Source organism: Poecile atricapillus, chromosome 3, assembly GCF_030490865.1.
Source record: "Poecile atricapillus isolate bPoeAtr1 chromosome 3, bPoeAtr1.hap1, whole genome shotgun sequence".
Taxonomy (NCBI): Eukaryota; Metazoa; Chordata; class Aves; order Passeriformes; family Paridae; genus Poecile; species Poecile atricapillus.
The window spans coordinates 87,187,648-87,212,064 of NC_081251.1; the positions used below are offsets into that span (position 1 = coordinate 87,187,648).

At 40.6% G+C, this 24,417-nt stretch overlaps 1 protein-coding gene across 4 annotated transcripts in view; it reads left to right on the forward strand.

The window, feature by feature from the left end:
• TTC7A (tetratricopeptide repeat domain 7A) overlaps positions 1–24,417 on the forward strand; it is a 203,094-nt gene that overhangs the window by 99,062 nt on the left and 79,615 nt on the right. For 3 of the 4 annotated variants that reach the window (XR_009277214.1, XM_058835343.1, XM_058835341.1), the window contains one exon: positions 17,845–17,961. The exons of the other annotated variant lie outside the window; for it this stretch is intronic. Coding sequence is in view for 2 of the 3 variants with exons in the window: in XM_058835343.1 (XP_058691326.1) it covers positions 17,845–17,961 (117 nt within the window). In the remaining variant the exon portion in view is untranslated. The remainder of the gene's footprint in view (positions 1–17,844; positions 17,962–24,417) is intronic. 4 annotated transcript variants of the gene reach the window in all.

Sequence of the window (24,417 nt, forward strand, 5' to 3'; positions counted from 1 at the left end):
ATAATTTTGATTAATTTTGAAATGGGTATTCACAGAGTTGAAGGGGTTGAATGTGATGGATTGGCATTTTAAAAAAAAAGTGAAGAACACCCACGGAAATTAGGGCTCTGAGAGAGGCTGCTGGAGGCTGCTGGGAGTTTCTTCTCTGCTTAAGACCTAGCCAATAGCTGGCCATTTCTGAGAATTGACAGTTTTTTTGACCATTAAAAAATGAGAACAGCTCTGTGAATAGCACCTTTTAACCCTAAGCCCAGGAGCTTCTGGCTCACATCGTTTCCAGCTTTGAAAGGTAACAGAAGTCTGGATGGCCCCCTTTCCTCACTCCCCAGGCCTGTCTGGCCTAGGGGGGGAGGGGGCTGAGCCGGACTCCAGCAGCTCCCAGGTTGGGGATGGAGACTGAGAAGCTTTTCCAGTCCCAGGCGGGGCAGGGCTCTCCTGTGGCCCTGGGCTGGGGCAGGCCACAGCTGCTCATCCCCACAGCCCGCACAGACGGCCCCAGGCCGAAAACAGCCCACTGTTTTTCCAGCGCTGCCAAGCTAAAATCCATGAATACCTGCCGTGGCTTGGGCCAGATTTTAACCTTTTCACTATCCAAATGAGACCTGCAGAACTAATTCTTTGTCCAAAAAAAGTGAGACTGATCAACATGTAAAGAAACAACATAAATCATCAAAGTCACTGAAAAAAAAATAATCAAGCCTCAGATGAGAAAAGAATGAAAAGATGCTTTAATAAGATGAAATATTCTTTTGGTAAGGCCATGGAGAGGGACAGTAATGTTCTGAAAAACTCCTTTAATTCATGAAAGAGTATTTGGGGGAGAATAAAGTATTTCAAAGTGTAGATCTGAGCAAAGGTATCCATTGATGAAGCTGAGCAGATGGTGGAGTAGTTGTGATCCAATGAAATGCTGGAACAGAGAGAGAGAAGCGAGCGTTGATGAAAACCCTTATCTCCCAGAGAAAAAAGAGAAAACCTCTGTTCCCAGAGATGATCACAGAGACAGCTGAAGAGAACCTTTGCCTTTGTATAACTCATCCTTAAAATAATACCCCTTGAGTTCATGGCCCATGAACACACCTCAGGGTAGTGTGAAAATGGGAGGAGGGCATGATGGCAGGGAGTTTTCTTCCAGGCGGCTGCTATCATGGGAATGAAAAGCCATGAGAAAACTGTTTTCTTGTGGAGAACTCTCCATGGAATGACAAAAAGGAACTCCTTTCTCTCCAAAGACTGATGAAAAGACTAATGTATAGTTAGTACTGTTTTAACCACAAGGTTTTGTCTCTATGTTGTCAGTTAGCAAGGTTAGTTGCTCCCCACCCCACTAACCCAGTTAGGTGGTGGGGAGCAAGGGCATCTGGCAGTTTTATTCTGGTTTCTTATTCTTGTAGTTCTGCTAATAAACTTTATTCCTTTTAAGTTTTGAGCCTGTTTTTCCCTTCTCCTAATCCATATCTCACAGCAAATGATGAGTAAGTTTTCTGGTGATTTTTAGCTACAGCTTTAAACCACCACACCACCCTTTCCTACATTTTTGTCTTCAAAGACCCTTTTGTATGGCAGATGGACTTGATTCTTTCACATGCTCTTGCTCTTCCCTCTCAGTTCTAATTTTAGCCCAATTTGGGCCTGTGACTTGACAAACATGTGCGAAGTGCTCTCATTGCCATTCAGCTTGGTATGTGTATATACTGAGGCTTTCATAGCCAGTCTTCATATTTTACTTCTTCCTGGAGTCATCTTGTGCTGAAGCCCCGTGAACAGGGTAATTATTTGAAAAAGGATTACAGCTCTGAATCTTTTCCATTAAGGCTTGAAGGAAGCTCTTCATTGTATATTAAATGGCACATGATAATGTTAAATACCTTCTGGATTTCTAATGAATTAAATCTGTTCAAGAGGAAGGAACACTGATTTTTATCAGTATAGTTCAACAGTTTTTAAGCCAGTCTTTTTATGACAAGATTTAGTTTATGCCATATATCTACAGTCAAGAAAATAAAAATATCAGCTCTTCCATGGATGTGTCTTGGTGTTGGTAGTCTGTTTCAAAATGTCAGATTTCTGGTGCATGCTATGAACCATGCTTCCTCGGGATGTCATTCCCTGAGGGAATTAATTATGATAGGATATATCACATACATAATGACAAGTTCTGTTAAGCTTTCTGGAGGAAAAACTGTCAGTCAGGTCACCAGAGAGATTGAGCACTTTCAGTTGCCTTGGAGTACTGAGTTCCGCACAGTGGCTTTTGGATATCCTTTCAGTGAGCTGCTTAAGGAATGTTGTGGACATATTCATGAAAATACGACACACTCTTTGTGGTGTGAATAGAGAAGAGCACTATACCTGTGTTTTGGATATATTTGCTTTGAAAAGAAAAGAAACAGAAGTTAGATTGTGAGCTCTGAACTGCAACTGGTTTGCATGGTGGGCTTTTAAGAGGGAAAAAAAAAAGGGCATACATAAATGCAAAGTGGTTTTTATGCCTAGTGGTAAATGGTAAACAGAACAGTTATAATATTCTCAGTGATTTTAGGTTGATACCTGTTCTTCCCCTTCAGATTTACTTCAAGAAAAAACTGGTACATGCTGCTAACTTATCAGAAGGGACAGATAATAAATACACTCTTCTGATTTATCCTAGTGTGCTCCAATCTCTTACTCTGCAGAGAGCTCTGCACTGAGTTAACAGGACATGTAGCACTGGATAAACATGGAGATTTCACTGTGTTCAGATTTCAGTGACTTCAGTCCAGCCTCTTTTTGTCCCTCTCCTTTGCTGAGATGTTGAGGTGCAGAGTTTGGCCTCAGGCTTCTGTGCTGCAGGGCTGCTCCATGGTGAGCACTGGCAGCCCATGCAAGCTGGACATTTCTGCATGGGCTTTCTCTCCACACAGGAGAAAGGAAAGCATAGGACTCTTCTCTGTAAAAGGCTGGATTTTATTATGCATCATCACTTCTGTTCCTTTATTTTTTTCAGTTGCTGAATCCTTGTGGATGTATCAAAGGCTAGAATTCTGCAAATGAATAATTTGTTTAAGGGCATAAAGTAGGGAATCAGCTGATATAAGCTGATCAAACTGCACTAACACTGCACTTAATTTCTGTGTTTATCTGATTCATGCTTATTTCTAGGGAGTTAAAGCTGCCTGAGCTTTTCTGACTTGAAGCTTCCTCAGCTAGTTTAAAAAGACAAAAATCTGTTCATTTCAGTTTAACAGAGCTGGTTGCTTTCAGCTCACTGTCAGACCCTGAATGTTCAGTTCTTTTTACCTGTTTCATTACCGCTGTTAGCTCTAAATTTTAGAACTGAGTTCAGTTTTAAAAGCACTATTGTGTAAAAATTTGTAAATGTCAGTGGTTGCTAAGTGCTGGACTGTGTCTCAAAAAAAACCCCTTCTGTGGGTGGGTGAAGAACACAAAAGTAAACCAAAAACCAGTAATCCTGTCACCTGCACTGTGCTGAAAAATGAAACCTGTCTTTCAGCAGTCAGACCTGGTTAATCCAGCCAGCCTTTAAATTGTATTTGTAATTTTACACTAAGGTGTTTTTCTCAGGCTGTTATTGAAATGTAATTACTATGCATGTTTTCTCAAAGGATTTTCTCTAATCACATATGCAGTGCTTTAGATCTATAATATTATGTCATCTTCTCTCAGCACATCTGGAAGACCTGCCACACTGGGGTGTAGTATATTGCAGAAAAATAATCCATTAATCTGATTTTAGGTCCAATCTGCTGTGGATTCTTTTTTACTTTTGGTTTGTTTTTTTTTCCTTTACCATGCATATATATTTCTCACCTTTCTCTCAAGTCTTTCATTTTTTATTAGCAGTTCTAATTGAAATTTGTTAGGTATCTCTGACAGGTGGAGACTGCTGATTGTTACTTGTGAGCAGTGACTCAGTTTACTTGTACAGTATAAGGTGTACCTGCTGGAGTCATATGTGCTACAGTGCAGTTCAGATTTACAGTAAAGCTAGGGAATAGAGCTTCATATTTAATATACAGCCTGAAAGATCCTGAATTACGTTCGTGTTCAGCTGAACTGTGCACAGCTTTCTGCTGGGAAACTTTCTGGACACCAGAATAGTAGTCAAGGATGCAAGCTGTGGAAATGTGTTCTGTAAGTCAGCAGTGTCCTTGGGTCGATGTGTGTATTTGGGAAGTTATTAGGAAGAAAATAGCTGGAAACAAACCTAGCTGTTCACTTATATTTGAATTTTTATCCTAGAGTAATGGTTCAGGAGAGCTATCACAGTGTCAATTCAGCTGTCTGGCCTGAGATCTGTGAGGAATCTTGACTGGTGTGGAGGCAACAACATGACAAAAAGTGCCACCACTGCCAAACCAATCTGCATGTTCTCAAACCTGGACAGGGATTAAGGGCTATAAGACCTGACTCTGCAATTAGCCTTGAATAAAGTGAAAAGGAGCTATAAAGTCACAACTTTATAAGAAAATTTAATGCATCCTCAAAACACTCTCTGTGGTGAAAATGCAACCCGGCACTATCACGAATACAGTTTTGTCTGCCTGATTTTTCTAAGTCTGTGTGCTGTGTTGAGCCAAATGGTAACACAGATTTTGCTAGGATAGCTCAATTGTGCTAGTGAAGGACTGAGTGAAACTGCCATAGCTGATCTTCAACACATCTGTTGAAGTACAGAGTCTTTATGCTGGTCCCTAGCTCTGCATTAAAAGTCATGCTTCTGTTTCTTCCTGCTGCTGTTTCTGCATTAACTGTGTTCAGCTGGTGCTGACACAGGCTGCAGTAACATTATGGTTTTGCTTTGCAGACCTAGACAAATATGATTCCTGATGGTAGCAAAATAGCCATTTCTTTCTCTGGAGTTTTCTTTGGTGAAGCCAGCAGTTTTCTGTCTACTTACCAAAACGCAGGTTTGTTCTAGATACTGTGGGTTAGTTTGGGGTTTGGGATTTTTTGGAGGTTGTTTTTGGGGTTCAGTTTGTTTGGATTTTTTTTTTCAAAAATGGACGAGCTTTTGTCTGCCTTCATTTCTGTCACTTCTTTCACCTTTTAACCATATATTTCCCTATATTTTTTCAGGCCAGCATATAAAACTGCTTCTTCGTATCTTGCAGAGGAAGCTCTGTAAAGCAAGCTAGTAAAAAACACTGCTTCTGAACTGTCATAAGTATATGATGGGTTGCCTTACCCAGAACCTGGATTGAAACATGCCCACATGTGCCCCAGAACCAGTATTCTATAGTGAAATTCACTGGTGTTTGACTGATTGATTTCCATTTTTTCAGCTCTGCTGAGATATGTAGTCAGTGCATGCTAAATATTGGTAAACTCTGGCTCTTCTGGTGTTACGTTAATAGTTTGTCCTCTGCAAAGTTAAGCAGTTAGAAGAGAATCTCTTAGATCGTTCTCCTCATAAAGAGCTGGATCTACCAAGGTTTTTAATCACACACTAAGTTTTAAGGAGAGTACTAATTAGTTTCTTGTTGACTTCAGCAGGATTCATGCTTAAAGATGAAGACCTCTTCTAAGTGTGTTACTGTAGTAATGCCAAGGTGGCATAAATTATATTGCTCCAGATTAAAATCATGAAAAAAGCGATGTCTGTCTACCAACATTGTATGATGCAGTTTGAAAAAGAAAAGCTTATTTTATGCCTATTGTTTTTATATAGCAAAGCCAAATTTTGTGTGGTTCTAATTTACTAATACAGTGGGGGGGATGATGCAGTTTCAGAGTGTTTGCTCCTGTCATGGTTTTGAACCAGTAATTAACAAAAAAGGGGAAAAAAGAATTATTTCTTTCTTGCTGTGAGATATGGATTAAAACAAGAGCAAACTAGGCATAAAACTTAAAAGGAATAAAGAAAGTTTATTGACAAACTACAAGAATAAGAACACCAGAATAAACTTTTAGAAAAACCTTTTCATTTCTCACTGCCCACCATTCTTTTGTTCACATGACAACAGAGACAAAAACTTTATAATTTTGATGGTTTAAACAATCTCAATTATTTCTACAGTCTTTCCATCAGTTTCTGTAAAGAAACAGAAGTTCCTTTCTGTTAATTTATGGAGTTTCTCACAAGAAAGCTATTTTTGTTATAGTTTTCTGTTTCCTTGATATCAGCTGCCCAGAGCTGCTGTTATCAAAGCCCACCCCTCCCATTCCACATCACTCTGAAATGTGTTATGGGTCATGATGTTTAGGGATAGTATTTTTAAGGATAAGTTAGTCAAAGGCAAAAAGTATTCTTCATCTGTTTCTGTGAGCTTCACTAGAAAACAGTTTTCTCATTGCCTCTCAAGGCTTCAAATCTCTCAGCACTTCACTACACCACAATTACTCTATTTTTTACTCAAATTTACACTTTGAACACTGTATTCCTCCCCATACTCCATCATGAATTAAAGGAGTTCTTTTCAGGACTTCATTGTCCATCCCCATAGTTTTAACAGAAAGATATTTCAGCTTAATTAAAGCATCTTCTTAATTCTCTACCTTTCTTGACGCTTCTTTTCTTTCTTGCCACTAGTAGTTTATAAAGTCTCTTTTCATGTTGATCACTCTCCTTTTCTCTCTCTGGATAAAAAGATTAATCCGCAAGTCTCATCTGGATAAGAAAGAGTTAAAATCTTGCCCAGGCTTTTGTAGATGGTTCGGTGATCTCTGCTGAACAGGAGCTGGAGCTGTCTGCGATGGAAAGTTCCTCATAGCTGCTCTGGAGAGCATGGTCACCGTCTCTGCTTGCAGCAGGCTTAGAGCTCTTCTTCTTTACTCGGCAGTTTCTGGTAAATTCCATCACGGCAAAACCTGCAGCCAAGCCAGGAACCGGTCTGGCCTAGCTTGGCTCGGAGCAAGCTCCCGCAGGCCCCATCTCCCAGCCGGGAGACGGGAGACGCGGCAGGCCCAGCCCGGCCCCTGCCCGCGGCTGCATGGCCTGGGCAGGGAACCGGAGGCCAGCCGGAGGTCTGCTACCTTTCACAGCCAAGCAACAAAGAGAACCACAGAGTTCTGGTTGTACACTTTAAGGTGGGGTTCACAAGTTGATCTCACTTTTCAATGGCTAAAACTGCTGTCAGTTCTCAGCAATGACCGATAATTGGTCATGAGAAAAGACTCCTGGCAGTCCCCAGCAACTTTAACTTTCTTAAAGGTAAAGTAACCCCATGACAGCTCCAAGTATCAGTAACATGCAAGATTTCATAAACATGTCAAGGTGGGTAGAAATGTTTTATTAATCCTTTATGGGGTTCTGCTTTACTATATTTTGTTCTATAATTTATACATCCATAATAAGAGTATGGTACTGCTTTTCATTACCTTGACTCTAGCTTAATTAGGAGGTATTTCACTCTGTTTTAAATACATGGATTGGGATTCAGACATACATTTCCTAAAGAAAGCCATGTTATTGGTTGCACATTGAGGTGACTTGGAGGTTGATGTCAAGTGTTACTTTGAGCCGGAGTCCCGGCTCCTTTCCTCTAAAAGAGGCCTAAACTACACATAATAGAAGCTTTTATGAAAAATACAACAGTTTAGAAGTGTAAGTGAAGCATCCAGTTCTGCAGTCTTTGGGGATAGGAATTATTGGCAGCATGTTAAATATTCACCTTAGTCCATTAATGCTCTTCTCTTGTCTGGGAGGATCTCTGCTCAGCAGTCAGAGACCCTAGGCTTGGTTTCTTTTTTAGTTTCTGTAAATCAAGAGTTGTTCCAGTGGCTGTGGCAGCATGATAGTTCTCAGCTCTGCCCTTCCAAATGAATTCCTATTTAGTCAGGGCTGGCTGAATTTATTCAGGGGGCACATCTGGTGAAATTCTGAAAAATCAGGCCCAGCTGATGCGAAAATGTTTTAAGATGTCAGTTACAGAGGAATTCAACCTGCTTGCCTTCCCGTCCACAAATAACTCTGAAGTTGAGAGCCACCCATATTAAGAGATTAAATGTAAAGGATATGGGATGGGCAATGATGAAGTTGCTAGTTCTCCAAATGCTTTGCAAAGGTCATTCTCATTATCTGCTCTGCATTTGGAAGAGTTAAAATACAGCAGCCTTGGGTTCACTTACCCAAAACTGGCCAAAAAGCCATGCAAGACAGCAAGGCATGGAGCATGGCTCTCCCACGTCTCCAGCCAAAGCCATAGGATATTTGCCATGCTGCCCCCCAAGGGTGGAATACAGTGGACTGTGTTCCAAGAACACCTCTGAGTTCACACTGACATTTGCATGTTGCCATGTAGGTGTCGGTTTCCACCCACAAATGAGATTCTGCCCCACAGAGTCACCTGAGTTCAAGTGTGAGGGTCTGCTGGATGGAGAAGCTATGCATTAAACTCCAACTGAATTCATGATTGAAGTTAAGTAGGAGGTGGACCTCTAAGCTCCTAGCCTTGAATGCCCAAGACCTGGCTCTAGTTTTCAAGTGTGTTTGTAGCAGTGTCCAGCACAATGGAGAATGGATATTCCATGTAGGTGGAGTCTGTCAGAGAAGAAGAAATTCACAAAACAATTCTGGGGGAGTCTTGCAGAATAAACAGTCTAACATTTTCTGAAGTGTTACAAGGTAAAATTTAATTCACTATTCTTACAAAGGATATTTACTTTTATATTGCAAATAAAAATTGAGGAAAACACATTTCATAGAAAAACTGGGAACTTTTTCCCCAGGTTTTGCTGTAAAAATTAAAACTGAAAATTATTTTTGTTTTTTTATTCAGGCAAGATATGGACTGAAATACAGATGATTTGTGATAGTACAAAATTGTCACGTTGGCAATTCCTCATCAGGGTGAGAGGAAGGTAAAAACTCTTTTCAGGGGTCTCATTCAAGGGTTCTATGTAACAAGGTGAGACAGGTGTTTGTATCAACTCTGCTAACAATTTGCTTCCCACGTTCTTAATAAAAAGCAAAATACCACAAATCCGGTATTCAAAAGTAATTACTTAAGTAAAAGGAATGCAGAAAATAATTCATATCGCCCCTCTTTTTTTTTTCCTTTTCTTTTCTTGGGTAGGACTAGATATGGCTTGATACTGAAGACAAGTGAAGATAAAGAAGAATTTCAGTGTCTTTTGTATTTTTTTCTTTCCAAGCTGATCAGCTTGCTTTTTCCAGACTATTTAGTTAATAGTTGCTTTTTCTTCAAGTGATAACCAGCCTGGGTTTAGCAGATAAAGGAGGTTTGTTACAAGGCCCCCCCTTTCCATGAAGAGGCACTTTCTGAATGGACCACATAAATATTCATAATATCATATTTGCTCTCTGTGTCAGAAATTAATCTGATGGACCTGAATGCTGAAATAAGTGCATGAGGTTGCTGGACTGGCTGCACACATTTGTCTTGGGAGGAGGCATTTGGATCTGTGCAGTTATGCAGCATAATCCATGGGCAGAACCTTCACCTGACAGACAGGAGGCCCTTCTGCCAGCAGGTACAAGCTGCAGCTTGCAGAGGGAGGCAGTGCAAGAAAACATCCAGAGCTTGAGCCATGCCAGTGGCTACTCCCTTGCTTTTGTTTTGCAGTCTCCTACAGTTTCAGCTGCAATCTTAGCTTTCCTGATCACCTCTTTTTGTGTTTTTCTCCTTTTCTATAAGCAGGAACCTTCTAGGTGCCTTGTGCCAAGAGGCTGAGCATAGTAAATTGTCTCCATTGTGTTAACTTCTAAATAGCCTAGAATCTACCACCCTGGAAGTTGTTTTCACCCTGTGCTGTAGCTGTCATTGTTTGTGGAGCAACGTTATCTGAATTGCTGTTGTCCTTCAGGACTGGTCTCAGAGCAGGGCATTATTATAAAGGAGGAGATGGCAGCTCTGAGTTTGCTAGTTTCCCTGGGTTATGAAGTCAGTAATTCTTTGGGCATGGTGACAGATTTCTTGTTTTTATTTTTTCTTTCACATTGAGGGCTAACTGGGAAGGGAGCCATAAAAATTAGGACTGTATGTCTGTAAAAGTATATGATCCATTTATTTTTGTTGGGAAAGTGATAGATAACATGGCACAGCGTGAAGTTATAAAAGGAGGTTGCAGTCAGAGTTGCTGGCATTAATTTAACTTGAGAATGTGCCCTTAAATGTCAGGAGACTGCAAGAAGCACAGAGTTATTTGAGAAGACAGCAATTTTGATGTTGATTTTATCAACAAAAATACAGGAGATGAAAAGCAGCTCCCCAATTTTGCCTCCTTTTTTTCTTATTCATAATTTGACTAGGACATTAGCAGGTGGTGTAGGAAGGTGTTGAGGGTTAGGTGGGAATTTTTACCCATTATGTGCTGAGACAACCTAACTACCGGTACTTAGGGGTGCTCACAAAGGACAAAGAGTGGCCGAGCCCAGAGAGTGGCGGGGGAAGGGGGCAGAAAAAGGAAGGTGAAGACAGTTTTTAGCTGGCTTTTTCCTCGGCTTCGGGGAAGAAGGACGTTCGTGCGCTGGGTCGTGGAGCTGCTGCTTCTCCTTCTCCCCTCTTGGTTGGTGGCCTCGCACCCCCTGTCCTGCCAGGCATCGCCGTGGAGCTGCTGATCCACCTCATCCACCAGCCCAGGATCTCAGCTCGTCCCTGCTGTCCCAGCCGACTGTTTCCTCGGAGCCCTGCAGGAGCACCGGGACTGACTGCCCGAGGGATTTGTGAAAACAAAGCCTCTCCTCCATCCCATCTCAGCTGAGAAAGCTGTCCCGGGGTCCCTGGTTCTGTTTTCTTGTTATTGCTGTAGTTATTGTTTGTTTGTTTACCTGGTTATACTAGTAAAGAACTGTTATTCCTATCCCCAGATCTCTGCCTGAAAGCCCCCTTGATTTCAAAATTATAATAATTCGGAGGGAGGAGGTCTACATTCTTTCATCCCAAGGGAGGCTCCTGCTCTCCCTAGCAGACACCTGTCTTCTAAAACCAAGACAGAAGGTTAAAGAAACCATAACAGTTATGGTGAAAGAGTATCCATTTTTTAATTGACTTGCTTAGGTGACTCACCACTGAAGCTAAACTCAGTAACTGGGAAACTGAGTAACTGATTTTCTGTGAAGATACTGCAGTTCCACTGGCCCGGACAAAACAATTTCAGTTATAAAAAAGCATAGGCTTCAGTCATGTTCCTGATACAATCCATTGTATCAAAATACAAGAGTGGCTGTTCTTGCTCTAACTAAGGGCTTGTCTGGTTTCATCAGGGCATCTGGTGAATGCATAGGGAAAAGTGTACAGAAACATAGCAGTAGGATGATACTACCCCTCATATGTGATCCCTTCTGTCAGCAGTTTGGCTCTGAGGTTTTTGGAGCCAGAGGTTGCATTAGATTGTCTTTAATGCCCCTGATGGCCCCGTCATCTGTCAATTTATCTAATCCCTTTTTGAATATATTTGTGTCTGTTCTAGAACATCCTGCAGCAATGGGTTTTGCACTTTATTTTCGTGTTGTGTAAAAAAGCACTTCATTTGTTCATTTTAAATCCACTGTTTGATTGTTTTATGGGATATTCTTTCTTTCATTGAAACAACACATATTGTTTTGACTTCCTGATCTTTTTCATGCTATTAATGATTTTATAAACATGTCATCTCTTCTCTCAGCCTCTTTTTTAGGCTGAAAAATCTGTTTACTATCTCTGTATATCAAAAGCATTCCAAAACTTTGATCATTTTTCTTCTCTCTTTCATCCTCTTTCCAGCTCTGTTAGATCAGTTTGTGTCCTGTATTCACCTGTTTCCTCCTTTTGTATTCATTACCTTAAAGGAGAGGAAACTGATTTAAGAAGATCAGAATGTTGGGGGTTTGAATCCACACCTCGCAATTTGTCAGAGGGCATACTCGGGTCCTCTACTCCTCTAGGTTATGGCAGTCCCCTGCTTTTCATTGTCTCTGGTGTGGAATATCTGTCTGGACTTTAAAGAAGTAGAAGGATGAGCTGGTCTCTGCTGTTCAGTAGCGCTTTGCTGCTCCACACCCCATCACCCAGACACTTGAATTGTGTTTGCTGGTCTTGGGGCTGTCACTGATTTCCTTCTCCAAACCAATGTCTGTACAAACCAGCAGGCACATGTATCCTGTCCTTTAATAGAGGAACAAAGTGCACGTATTAGTTGGAGGAGGTCAGTAGCTTCATGCTAATGTACAGAATTGTCTGGTGAATTAACATACACTGCTGTTTTGGTGGTTTGTTTTGTTTCCTTTGCATTCAGTATCCAGAATAACCCAGCAGCTGTGTAGGTAGACAAATCTGGGTAAGTAATGAACCACTTTGGGGAATGACAGCACCAATCTGGTAAAGCTCAAAGACATGTTGATATTTGAGAAGCTGCTGACAAGCTCTCAAAAACTGAAGGGGTCTTAAGCAGACAGTGAATGGCAAAATATATAGACAAATGACTACATAATGCTCATTAGTCCTATTTTAGTCCCTCAGCCTTGAAATGAGTAGAAGGTGTTGTTTGTTACAGTACTGGCATTATTTATTGCTTGTCAAGTGATAAGACACAGATCCCACTGTGATGTTGTATAAACGTGTAATACAAGGGCTACATTTGATAGTAAGAACTCCATTTATAGCAAGTTTTAAAAGTCCCAATAGTTAATTGATTAATAAATCTTATAAAGTCCTAGAGCATCCATAAAGTTGTCAATTGGTTATTGCTATACACAGCAACTTAAAACTTCCACAGATGTGCTCATAAGCATTGATAGTATACATATGCACTTGTGAGATCTTCTGGTAATAAATATTAGCTATTAAACCTTGGTAATTAAACTTTCAGGGATGGGAAAGAATTACCTCCTTTCTTCATGGGTAATATTAAAGAACTTAAAGCCTGAGCATTTAGCCATGTAAGATTAGAAGACTCTTGGAAGTACTAGATAGGTGTATTTGACCCGGCCTTGAGACATTATGAGTATAAGCAACTGAAATCAGTCTTTATGAAGACAAATGTTGAATGCCTTCTGAAATCAACTGAAGTAGCTTGCTTGCTTCTGAAAATTTTTGTAGATCTTTCAAGATTCCAATCTCTGCCTTTTTTGTTAAGGTGTTACATATTACAGTGACATGGTAAATTATACTTTTGAAGTTTTGATACTTGTGAAACCTCATTTTGAATTAATTTTGAATTTTCTGAACTTAAGGTCTCACCAGAGTTGACTGTATTTGGATTTTAATTTGCCAGAGTTACTGTGATAGAGTGAGAGATGGGTGTGTTTGCTTGTGACAGTAATCTGTTGATAACCCAGAGGAGGCCAACAAGGCTGGTGAGGTGCTTGGAACACAAGCCCTATGAAGAACAGCTAAGGGAGCTGGGGTTGTTTAGCCTGGAGAAAAGGAGACTCAGAGGTGACCATATTGCTCTCTACAAATTCCTGAAAGGAGGTTGCAGTCAGGTGGGGGTTGGTCTCTTTCACCAGTCAATAGCTGACAGAACGAGAGGACAGTCTCAAGCTGCACCAAGGGAAATTTAGGTTGGACGTTAGGAAAAAGTTCTTCATGGAGAGAGTGATAAAATACTGGAATGGTCTGCCTGGAGAGGTGGTGGAGTCACCATCCCTGGATATGTTTAAAAAAAGACTGGATATGGGACTTGGTGCCATGGTTTAGTTGAGGTGTTAGAGCATGGGTTGGACTCGATGATATTGAAGGTCTCTTCCAACCTATGGAATTCTGTAATTCTGTGATTCTGTTCTGTTAGAGAAAAGAAGCCTTTGCATACTGTCCATATGCACCACAAAAGAAAACCTCTTCTGAGGGGAAGCTTAGAGTCTTGAATCAAGACAAAGTACTGGTTATTTTCCATTGGTACTGTCCCTGAAATCATACACATTACAAGAATGATTTGTGGATTTTTTTGCTCTTTTTCCTATGGTTATGTAGTAGCAATTTATATACTTGCTTTAGCCCAAGTCCATTTTCACAGTCACAGGCTAATAGAATTACCAGTAACTATATTGATAATCTTGGGGCTATTTTTATATGTTGAATCTTTTTAAGCATCTACACTGCTTAATGCTACAAGCGTCATACAGATATACAGTGATACTAAGAAATACAATAAGGTGAGATCTGTGCATAAGTAATTTTTATTTATGCCCCTGAAATTGTGCGCAGACACAAATAGGACACAGTATTCATTAGATTGGTGTAGCAAGAGTTCTAGCTGAGTAATAAAATTATAAGCTTGAGATAAGTGATACTGGTTCACTGTTTTCTCTATGTATTTACTTATCTGGTTTCACTATTACAAAGCTTATTAGAAACTGGGAAATACTAACAGCATGTAGCACATGCAGCCTGATACCCTGATTGTATTTCCACCTTTTAGTTATCATGTTTAATTGCATTGTTTGCTACTGCCACTGGTATGGTTTGATTCCTTTTGCTTCTTACATTCTTCCAATTTGTCTTTCCGTTTGGTTCATTATAAGACTACACAATAACATGGGTAACACTATTCCCATGGTGTATTTTCACAACACCTAATAGGGCATGGTATTTCCAAGATCCTGTAGTGTGCCTGTTCCTTACCGCTCATGATAGTATAGTGCTGAGGCTTCATTATGTTTTTGTGAGAGACTTGTTTTTTCCCCAGTTTCATTAGTTGTTCTTTCTCCTGAGATAGAACATTGCATCTTCATCCAGAGTAGTTGATGTATACTCACTGTAAGTAGTAAACAGCAGAGTGATTAAATGCTTGATTTGTCTTTTTAATGTTTAACTGCAATGTATAAAGATACTATGTAGTGATTTTATTTGCCTGCTAATAAGCCATCTATGTCCCTACTACTAATGTAAAAAGGAGAAGGAGCCTTTAATATAACCCTCCTGTCTGTGAGTTTGACTGTTAATAGGTCCTTCTATTTAATTAATACTAAGTGGTATATTACCATGTTATGAAGTGTGGTGTTAGTCTGGGATGTAATACAACTGGTCTCTGGGCCTTGGTCTTCTTTACCACTGTTCTTCTGCTGCAAGGAGGGCTATACAGTGCTTTAGAAGGTCTTTCATTTTGAGTATTTGTAGTGATTTAAAAATTATTCTGTATTGTTGATGCTAAATGCAAAAAGCAAGCAGGGAACGGAGCCTGTGTGAAACTAAGTCTCACAGACTTCTCACTCTGGCCTGAGAAATCATAAGAAAGAATCCAAACAGTCCTTGGTAAAGGACAACAATCTTCGCAGGTGTTGTTTAGGATCCTTCTTCTTTACTTTCACGGAACAGTCAAGGGGTAGTGTTCCACTTAACCAGTGATGGTGATGTGTCGCTTTAATGACCAATGAGAGTTTTACCTCTTGGACCTTCTCGAGTATATCTATAAAAGAAGATCAAGAATAATAAACTTTGCTCTCTTGGACAATGCAGCTAAGAGAGTCATGTTGTACTGCTTTGCCGTTCCTAATATAGTGTGACACTATATGCTTAAAATAGCATAGTTTGCTCAATGTGCTTGTTTCTGGGACTAGAAGAATACTTTTAATAGAGTAACTTCCAGAAGGATGGTGATGCAGTCTCACCCCTCTGCATAGTGCAGCCCAAAGAAACTCAGTCATGAGCCTATGCATCAAACCCGTAGCTTCTATTTGTACACTACGATTGCTTTCCAGATGTTATCCTGCCTTACTGAAAAGGCTTTAATGACTACAGAATTTACTGTTTGCACAAGGTAATTGCTGCAAAGGTTATTTTCCTTGATAGTTATATGAATGCATTTACTGATACATTTCCATTTGACTAGTTCCTGCTTCCAAAAAATTCTTAGATTCTCTGTATCTTTTCTTTTTTATCAAAGACTCACAATGAGAGACTTGATGTAGATATTTTCACGCTGGGGCAAAACAATTTCTTTGCTGCTTCTTGGTGAAAGTGAATAAACTGAGCTGCTCAAGCCTCTGATGAAATGCATTTTTCTAGCCCTGAGATCACTTGCATAACCATTTTCTGAACCATATCCCATTTTTAGTCATCTTCTGGAATCTAGAAACAGGATTGTAATAAGTGCCTTGCTAATGCTCTGATCAAGAGCAGCCACATCTTCCATCTCCTACTTGATTACATTTCTGCATACAGATGCTAAGGGTTGTTTGACCTTTTAACTGCATTGTTGTTCAGGAACTTCACATCTTTTTTAATACCATTGCACTCCAGGGTGTAACTTCCCATCTCTCTAGTGTGATATGTATTCCTTATACCCAAGTGATTGATTCTATATTCTGTGGCATTGAAACAAGCTTTGTTCTTACGAGCCCAGTTCATTGGGAACGCAGAGCAGCAGGTATCACTGGCCAGTTTCATTACCAACCACTCCTTTAAATTCAGACTTATTTTTATTAGCAGTGCATCCATCCACTGTTACATCTTCGTTCCAGCAAAATTTTGATCAGTCTGTGTTTTAGCCTCAAATACTTGAATCATAAAGGCATTTCCTCTCAGGGGGTCAGCATCTCTAAGAGCAGATGATGTTCTTATAGTATTTGTTTTGCTCACACCAGTAACAAGAAAATCAAAGATACAGAGTAGGGATGTAAAATGGTAAAGGGTAAAGACTAATTCCCTTGATTATGAATCTTGATCTGCCTTTCCTAGTCAAAGTTTGTACCTGAGGAATTTAGTGGAATGCTTGCCTCTACCAGGGCATATCATAGCAGCAGCCATGAGCAGACTTCATAATAGCAGCTGATACAGTTGGGCTACATTTTGGTCACCGTCCCCACCCCCCCAAAGAAAAACAAACAAGAAACCCAAACCAAAAATTCCTACCCTAATGTTTGTTAGTGCCAAATGGAACTGCGGTTTTAGCATGTTCCTATAGATATGCACCACAGTCTTGGCAATAGAGCTCTAATTATTCCAAGTGAAGGATTTCTTACTCAGCTGTAAATTCTTCTCTAACATCATATATGCAGTTGCTCTTGTCTCTTTCTGAAGTAGTCTGGATTACTCAGGAGCCTGCAGGTCACATTCACAAAACTGTTTTTAGGATTTTTAACATTCTGCTGTTGTATGCATGTATGTATGCATCTGTGCTTCCAGTGGATTAATTGCTAGACATGTCAAGTGAATTATAATTGTGTTAATATTGGACTTCATGAAAACATTTAAACCAGAAAAGATTGCATTAGTATAAAAGAAATAAATTAAATGATCTTCAAAATTAAGATAATATAGGTGTAATGAAGGATGGCATTAAAAGCCATGCTGGCAGCAAGTCGTAGGTTGTGTCATTGCCAAATCTGTCTTCTAACCTCTGTGTGACCCAATTCTGCTGAATTACAGTGGTCTGTGCAAGTACTGTCTTCTCTAGGTATAAGAATAGTAGCAGCAGTTACACTACATAGAACAAGAATGTACAAGGCTATCGGCTGTTCTGCCTAGAGGTATGAGATGATTGCCAGCTGGGGTTAAGAAAAAGCATTTCTTTCCAGTGATGCATTACATAATTACCTGTGTATGTTGTGTGCTGAAATTTATTATATAAGCCAGTGCTATAAGAAGATGCCAGACTAAGAAAACAGCCTGGGCATATGTATTAGGGAAATTCTTTTTTCTCCTGTTTTTAATACTGTCCAGAATAAAATAAGATTCAATATATGTGTCACCTTGTTAGCTTTGCAGTGCTTTGCTTTTAGCACTGTCCTGCCAGCTTTGTGAAGCAAATTTGAGGTATACAGCTGAGGTGTACTGTTGATTCTCTTCTCTCTTTGTAGGCAATGAAAGTTGAGCTAAATGAAATGGTTTGTGCTGTGGTGTTTATTACTGCATGTACAAAGCGGGTAAAAATGCTGCCTGCCAGGATCTCGACAGAGGGATACTGATTCTCTGCTTTTAGGAGATGCCAATAAAATAGGAGTTATTCTTTTTCATCTTGCAGTTTACTCTTCACCAAAGTAAAATTGGAATGGATACATAAAGGACCTGAAGAGGCTCTGGTGACATGCAGGCATATGTTGCAGATGTGGCAGATGGTATACAATGTTCTACATCACAGGTAGGCTTTCTCCACTGTAGCAAGTTCAGATTTGTTATTGGCAACATGGTTATCTTTTTTAATTTTCTAGATACTTGAGTGATTTTGCAAGATGGGTGATAAATAGTATTGTTTAAAAGATAAGTAGTATTTCTAGCAGTGATTTTATAAAAAGGGAGAAGATTTTAATAGCCGTTATTTTAAAAATAATTTTAAAAAACCACAACAAAACCTCAGTGTTTTAATATTGAAGAAGCAGTTGGAACCATGAGTTTCTGAACCAAATGTCTAAACATCTCTATCCATATTTGGATGTCCAGAATGTAGGACAGATTTTCTTTCTCCCCAATAGTGCTGAGCTTTTATCTGCTGTTGTTCACAGTTTGCAGTAGTTGGCACCACCCAGGAATGTGTAGGGGTGACACAGTCCTGAAGGGAGTAAGCCAAGGAAAAGCACAGTGCCGAACTCATATGCTGTAGTTGCATGCTGGTTGCACAGCCTGATGCTAACTGGGCAAGGAAGGAAAGGAAGGATGTAGTAACTGTCTCCCTTCCCTTGGCCTAGTAAATCTGCTTTCACACAATGCTGTGTTCCCTGTTTCCTCCCTTTCATCTGCTGCTCCACTGAAAGGTAAAGTTCAGAAAGTGTGGAAGCTACTGACTTGGGTTTTCTTCCTTCCCACACCCTTAGGGTATTGCCTGAGTCCAGGTACCAGTGTAGAGTGTCTTGGGAATATTATATCAAGATCCTTTGCCCATAATGTCCACAGGGGTTGTGCTTGATAGGAAGGACGTGCTTGATGGCAGCAGTCAAGACAGCAGGGTGATGTAGACTGAGTTGTTCCCCAATTTCTGTATGCATTTACATAAGCTTTAGAAACACCAGAAGTGTATGTATAGAATGGTGCATACCTATGTACAAGTTGTCCTTGAGGGGTTATTATATAATCCTTGTTGGTTTAGCTAACGAGCAGCAAGCCAAACACAAAAATCAAGATATTTACATAGAAGCAGTGGTCTATTACAGATTGGAATCATTGATTTTCTTAGACTTTAGTATCTTTATCTAAAGATTCAGTCATGTACCTCTCACATGAATAATCTTTATATCCATGAGTAGTGCTCATGAAGCTGATCAAATCCACACTGAACAATTATGACTGAGCAAGATTTACTCTTGCAAGCCTGAGACTGTAGAGAGTACCTTGGAAAACAGACATCTAGTTCAGCCATTTGGACTGCATTTGGATCCCAAGCTATGCTTTGGCTCTTATACTTAAAAACCCAAGATGTGATAGCTTTAGAGGCTTTTGCCATAGAAGTCTAAACAAAACAAATTGCTTTGCTTTTGCTTTTAGAAACTCTAGTTTTAACACTATGTATTTCACTGTGGTTCGCAGTAGGCTTTTTTTTTTTCTTTCTTTCTCAGAAAATACATCATAAAGTATTTTTTATTAGGAAATACTACTGGAAAGGTAACAAGGCTCAGCTTGGTACCTGCAGTTTTAAACTGGATTCAGTGACCCAGGAAGCCCGTTGTATTTAGCAAATTGCAGTAGTATCAGCTAACAAATATGTAAAGTATTCTGGGTAGGGCTTGCAAAGAAACTTAAGGGGAATTCTTATCAGTGAGACTTGGACAAAGACATTTTTAGGGCCTCTTGCAAAAGAGAAGATTGTATTTGCACAAAGCTGAGAGCTGTTGCACCCCGTACTCTTCACTGGTTCAATCAGTAGATAATTGCCTACACAGTTAAATGGCACTTCAGTTGTATTTGTCTGGCCTGTTTCCTGGCTTTGTAATCTTACTGTGACTCTGACAGACTAAAAAGTCTTTCAGGGCCCAGTATTTTATCCCCTGCAGCTATTCATATGCCCTGTTCAAGTCCCTATCTTCTCTCTGACAAACTGGTGCCTCTGTAGTCTCACAACCAAGTGTTCTGCTCAGCATTTTTGTCACTGTCGTGAAAATTAATCCACAGACACCAGAGGTTTATGTCCAAAAAGGAGACAGAGAAGTCCTTTTACTTTATTCAAATAAAGGGAGAGGCCATGGGGCATTCCCCTGGGGTCTCTCAAATTTTTGGAGGTCGTAGCCTCCTTTTTATCCTAATTCCCGGCCACTTGTCCCTTCTCTCTTTCCCTATTGAGGTACTTGAGAGGTACAGACTTCCCAGAATGCCTGATACCTAAGATTCCCCTCTAATGTATAACCCCTCCCTCTTAATTCTTAACTCTTGTGGAATTTTATGGTGTTTCCCCAGTGTCCCTTTCATCTTTTAGTGGAATCCATCCCATTGTTTCTGTTATTTCTCAGTGATAGTTTCATCTTACCAGCAGGCCCACAGCTTGTTTGTAAAGACAAACCTATCATTCCTCTCAATCTCTCCTCTTTTAATTTTTTTAATAAATGTCTTTACAAACTTTAGTTATCATTGACTTAATTTCTTGTTCCTGTGTCCTTTTTGGTCTTGCAATTATTTGCAGTGGCATCACTTTTTGTAGCCATCTCTGGGTCAGTAGGCATGGCTACTGCCTGCATCCCTTTGATCACATGTTGAATGAGTTGTACTAAGCAAGGTATCACACACGGTAAAAAGACTAGAGTTGCTACAACACAGAAGAGGAAAAAAAGCATTTGATTAACCCATAGTCTACCAGGTAACCATGAAAACATGTCCCGTTCCTATATTTTCTGTGTTTGGACTGGTACATGAGCTAACTTTGTTATTCCTTTTGTTATCTGTTTTACCACCTTTCCATTGTCATCTGTTTGCAAACAGCAGTTTGAGTCCTTTAATTTGCTACACACTCTCCCTTCTTCTGCTAATTAATAGTCTAATACCATCTCATGTTGAAATATTGCAGTTCTCATCTGAGTAGACTGGTCAGCAAGAAGGTCAAGAGCTGTAGCTGTGTGGTTGATTATTATTTCAAAGACAGCTTGCAACCTAATTATCCAATTTAAATTATAAATGGGTTCTCTGGCACCTGATATTCATTCAGGTGGTCATTCATCTTTGCCCTACTTTTGGGTGCTCCCTCCAGCCAGGGATGCATCGACTGCTTTTCCCATATATTTTGACTCCTGATTTCCCTGAACTTGCAGTAGCAGAAAGAACAATGGTCTAATACACCCCTCATAACATATCTCTGACCAGTTTGGGGGTAACCTGTGTTAAGCATATTGGCTACAAATCCATTAATACCCCTTTAAAGCCCAGGTCTCATTGGCAAAGGGACCTTTCCAATTCTCATCATCAACTGGTGGATCAAAATACAGCTTGCTTTCGGGGCCTAGTGGTCCCCCAACAATAGATGCTTTGCCATAAGAATCACAGTATTTGCATTTTCAAACTCCCACACGAGGTTTTCCACTTGCAGTTATATCTCAGATAATGTGTCTTACTTGTGGAATTGTCTCAGGGACAACTTAAAAATAAGAGGTCAAAAAAACAAAACCAAAATACTTATCTTTCCCCATTGCTTTACAGCCTTCAAATCCTTTTGGTAATGATGGAAGGAACGCTTTACTCAGCTACCATTAGTGAGCTTAACATGGATTTGATTCTATCAAATTATCATTAACATGCTGTTGATTCTATCTATTTGATATCTATCTGGAACAATCATAAGGAGGGCAGTTGGGGGTCCAACAATCTAAACCCACAGATAAAGTACAGTCACAAACCCTTTTTCCTACATATATGCTACTTGTTCTATTTAGACAATATATGCCTCTTTCAGAAGAATGAAGCTGCCATGGACTTCCTTCTTTGTCCCAAAATCCTGTTCCATTATGGACTTCACTCAGGGTGCTAACCCACCACTTAGGCTCAACTGGGTTGGCCACCCATGGCCAGTTTTCAGATCCCCCTGGCTCTCCACAGACCCAACAATTGCTAAGGTTAAAGGTTTTTGCTACTTCTTCTCTTAAGGTTAAAAAATTACTTTCCCACTTTTAGCTTTAACCTAACTGACAATATAAAGGTAAGATTATTAAGAGAAACATTCTAATACTTTAATAAACTAATTTCTTAACCTAATTTTTACTTTCACGTTGTCTTTCGCACCTTCTGTGGCGAGGGAAGGCACAGAAACAGCTTAGGATAAAGAAGGCAATGACAGCGTAGATTGGCCCCCAGTGTCTGGAGATTTGAGAGTAGGGATGCCCATACAGACTATTTCAGCAGGCAGTCTGTGGGTAGGCACTCGGGGCTTCCCCTGTGTCAACACACAGCTACTGCTTCAGTCCACTCCTGCAGAGTGTCAATCATGGCTTCCCGTCCTTCTCCTCCAGCTGAGATGTCCAAACCTCTGGGGCCTCAGAGACCTTGACCTCAGCTGTCTTGACGGCTGTTTCTGTGATTAGCAACACTTGGAAATGTCCACGCCACTTAGCCGCCAGTGGTGCTTCTTTCTACTCCTTAACTAGGACCCAATCTCCTGGTTGGATGTTGTGAACAGGAAAGTCCAAAGGCAGGGTCTGTGCCAGCTGAGTTTCCCGTCAAAGAGATTTCACAAGAGACAGTATCTGGGCCACGTATTTTTTTAAATATACATCACTTATCTCTACCCCCTCTCCCAGGCCAAGAATTACAAGGATAAGGAATTCTAAACATCAATTCAAAGGGAGATAGTTGAATATCCCTTCTGGATATGGCCCTTATCCTTGCCAAAGCTAGTGGCAAGAGCCACACCCACAACATCTTAGTTTCTATCACCAACTTCAGAAGGTGTTTCTTTATTTCTCCATTCGTCTTTTCAACCCAGATGGAACTCTGGGGGTGCCAGGGGGTACCAAGGTTCCACTGTATCCATAAAGCAGTCATTACTCTTTTAAGAATTTTTCCTGTAGAATGAGTTCCCCTATCTGAGTTTATTGCTTCCACAATACCGTATCTTGGAATTATTTGTTCCAAAAATACTTTAATAACTGACTCTGTAGTTGCTGAAATGGCTGGAGATGTTTTGAGCCACCTTATTAACTGATATACTATTACTAGAAAATACTTAAATCTTGCTACACAAGGCATTTCAGTAAAATCTACCTCTTTCTATCCACAGTTTCACAAATGTGTGTATCACCCCATATGCATATTTAGAATCACTAAAACCATTTACTGTCTTGTCCCGGTATAACTCACAGACTATCACAAGCACACACAGCTCCGCTGTCTGAGCTGACCAGGTGGGCAGTAACCTCCCCCTTTCCTTTAACTGCTTTACATTTACAATAGAGTATCCTGTAGATCCTTTCCCTTCTATCACCCTTGAAGACTCATAAATAAACACATTTTCTCCCTCAGGCCAGGGACTATCTCTGTAGATTTTCCCTCCCTGAGTCTGGAGATCTACTACCTGAATGCAGTCATGGGTTTTTTTTTGGCCTCCCGCTTCAGGGCTGCTCAAACAGGAGGCTGGGTTAAACCCTTCCCCACTTTTAAATTCTAAATCCTCCTGTTCTGTTAAACAAAATTCATACCTGACCCCGTCCCCTCTGTCCCGGGGGACCTCTTGGGCCCTGCGGTTTTTCCCTCTTGGGATGGAAAAATTCTGCCATCACCTTCACCTTTCCTCCTTGTGCTCACTCTACCACACACCGTATACCAGATCTAATCCTTATTTTGCCACATTGTCCAAACAGCGCCTTCCCCCCCGCATTCCTGGCGGGCACGGCCGGCAGCACCACAGGCGGCCGGGGCGTCCTGCAGCCTCACAGGGCCAGCAGCCACTGCTGCCTCTCTGGGGCTGGCGGGGTCAGGCACTGCCTGGCGCTGAGTCCCAACAGCCCCACAGGCCCCCAGCCAGTGCTCCTGGTCCCGCACCTCTGTGCTTGGTCCTTGCCTCAACTGTATCTCTCCACACTCCCCTTTAACCAATTCTGTTCCAACACACCAACACGATCTGTCCTTCTCCTGTTGTCAAAGACTCAACTTCCCTTATTGCCCCCCACCCCGGGCATGGAGTGTTAAGACCCCTTCTTGATGTTCCCTTATTGCCCCCTTTATGCGTCTGTATCCTTAATTACCTCTGGGAGAATGTGTAAACCAACTCCACATTGTTAAAAACGAGATTCATTTAATAAATTATAAAAAGTTTAATATAAACAAAAAGACAATTAGGAGACAAAGGAAATAAAGCAAAGGGTTAAAACGGCCGGATGCCCTGGCGTGTTACCAGGAACACACCTGGTATCGGGAACACTCTTTTTATCCCCTCCTGCTGTGAGGGTTTGATGCATATTCAAACTTTTTCAAGAAGTATTTAGCATGTCCCCTCAATAGTTCCGCCTATTTAGAACATGCTCTGTATGATTTCTATTTCTGCTGTTCAGCACTATCTTTGCTGGTCATCATTATTCTTGCTGATGAGCATTATTTTGAGTTTGATTTCCTTTCTTCTGCAAATGGTCAGTGTTGATAACAGTCTAGGCCCCTCATCCTTCCTTTGAGGGCAGCTGGGCTTCATATCTTT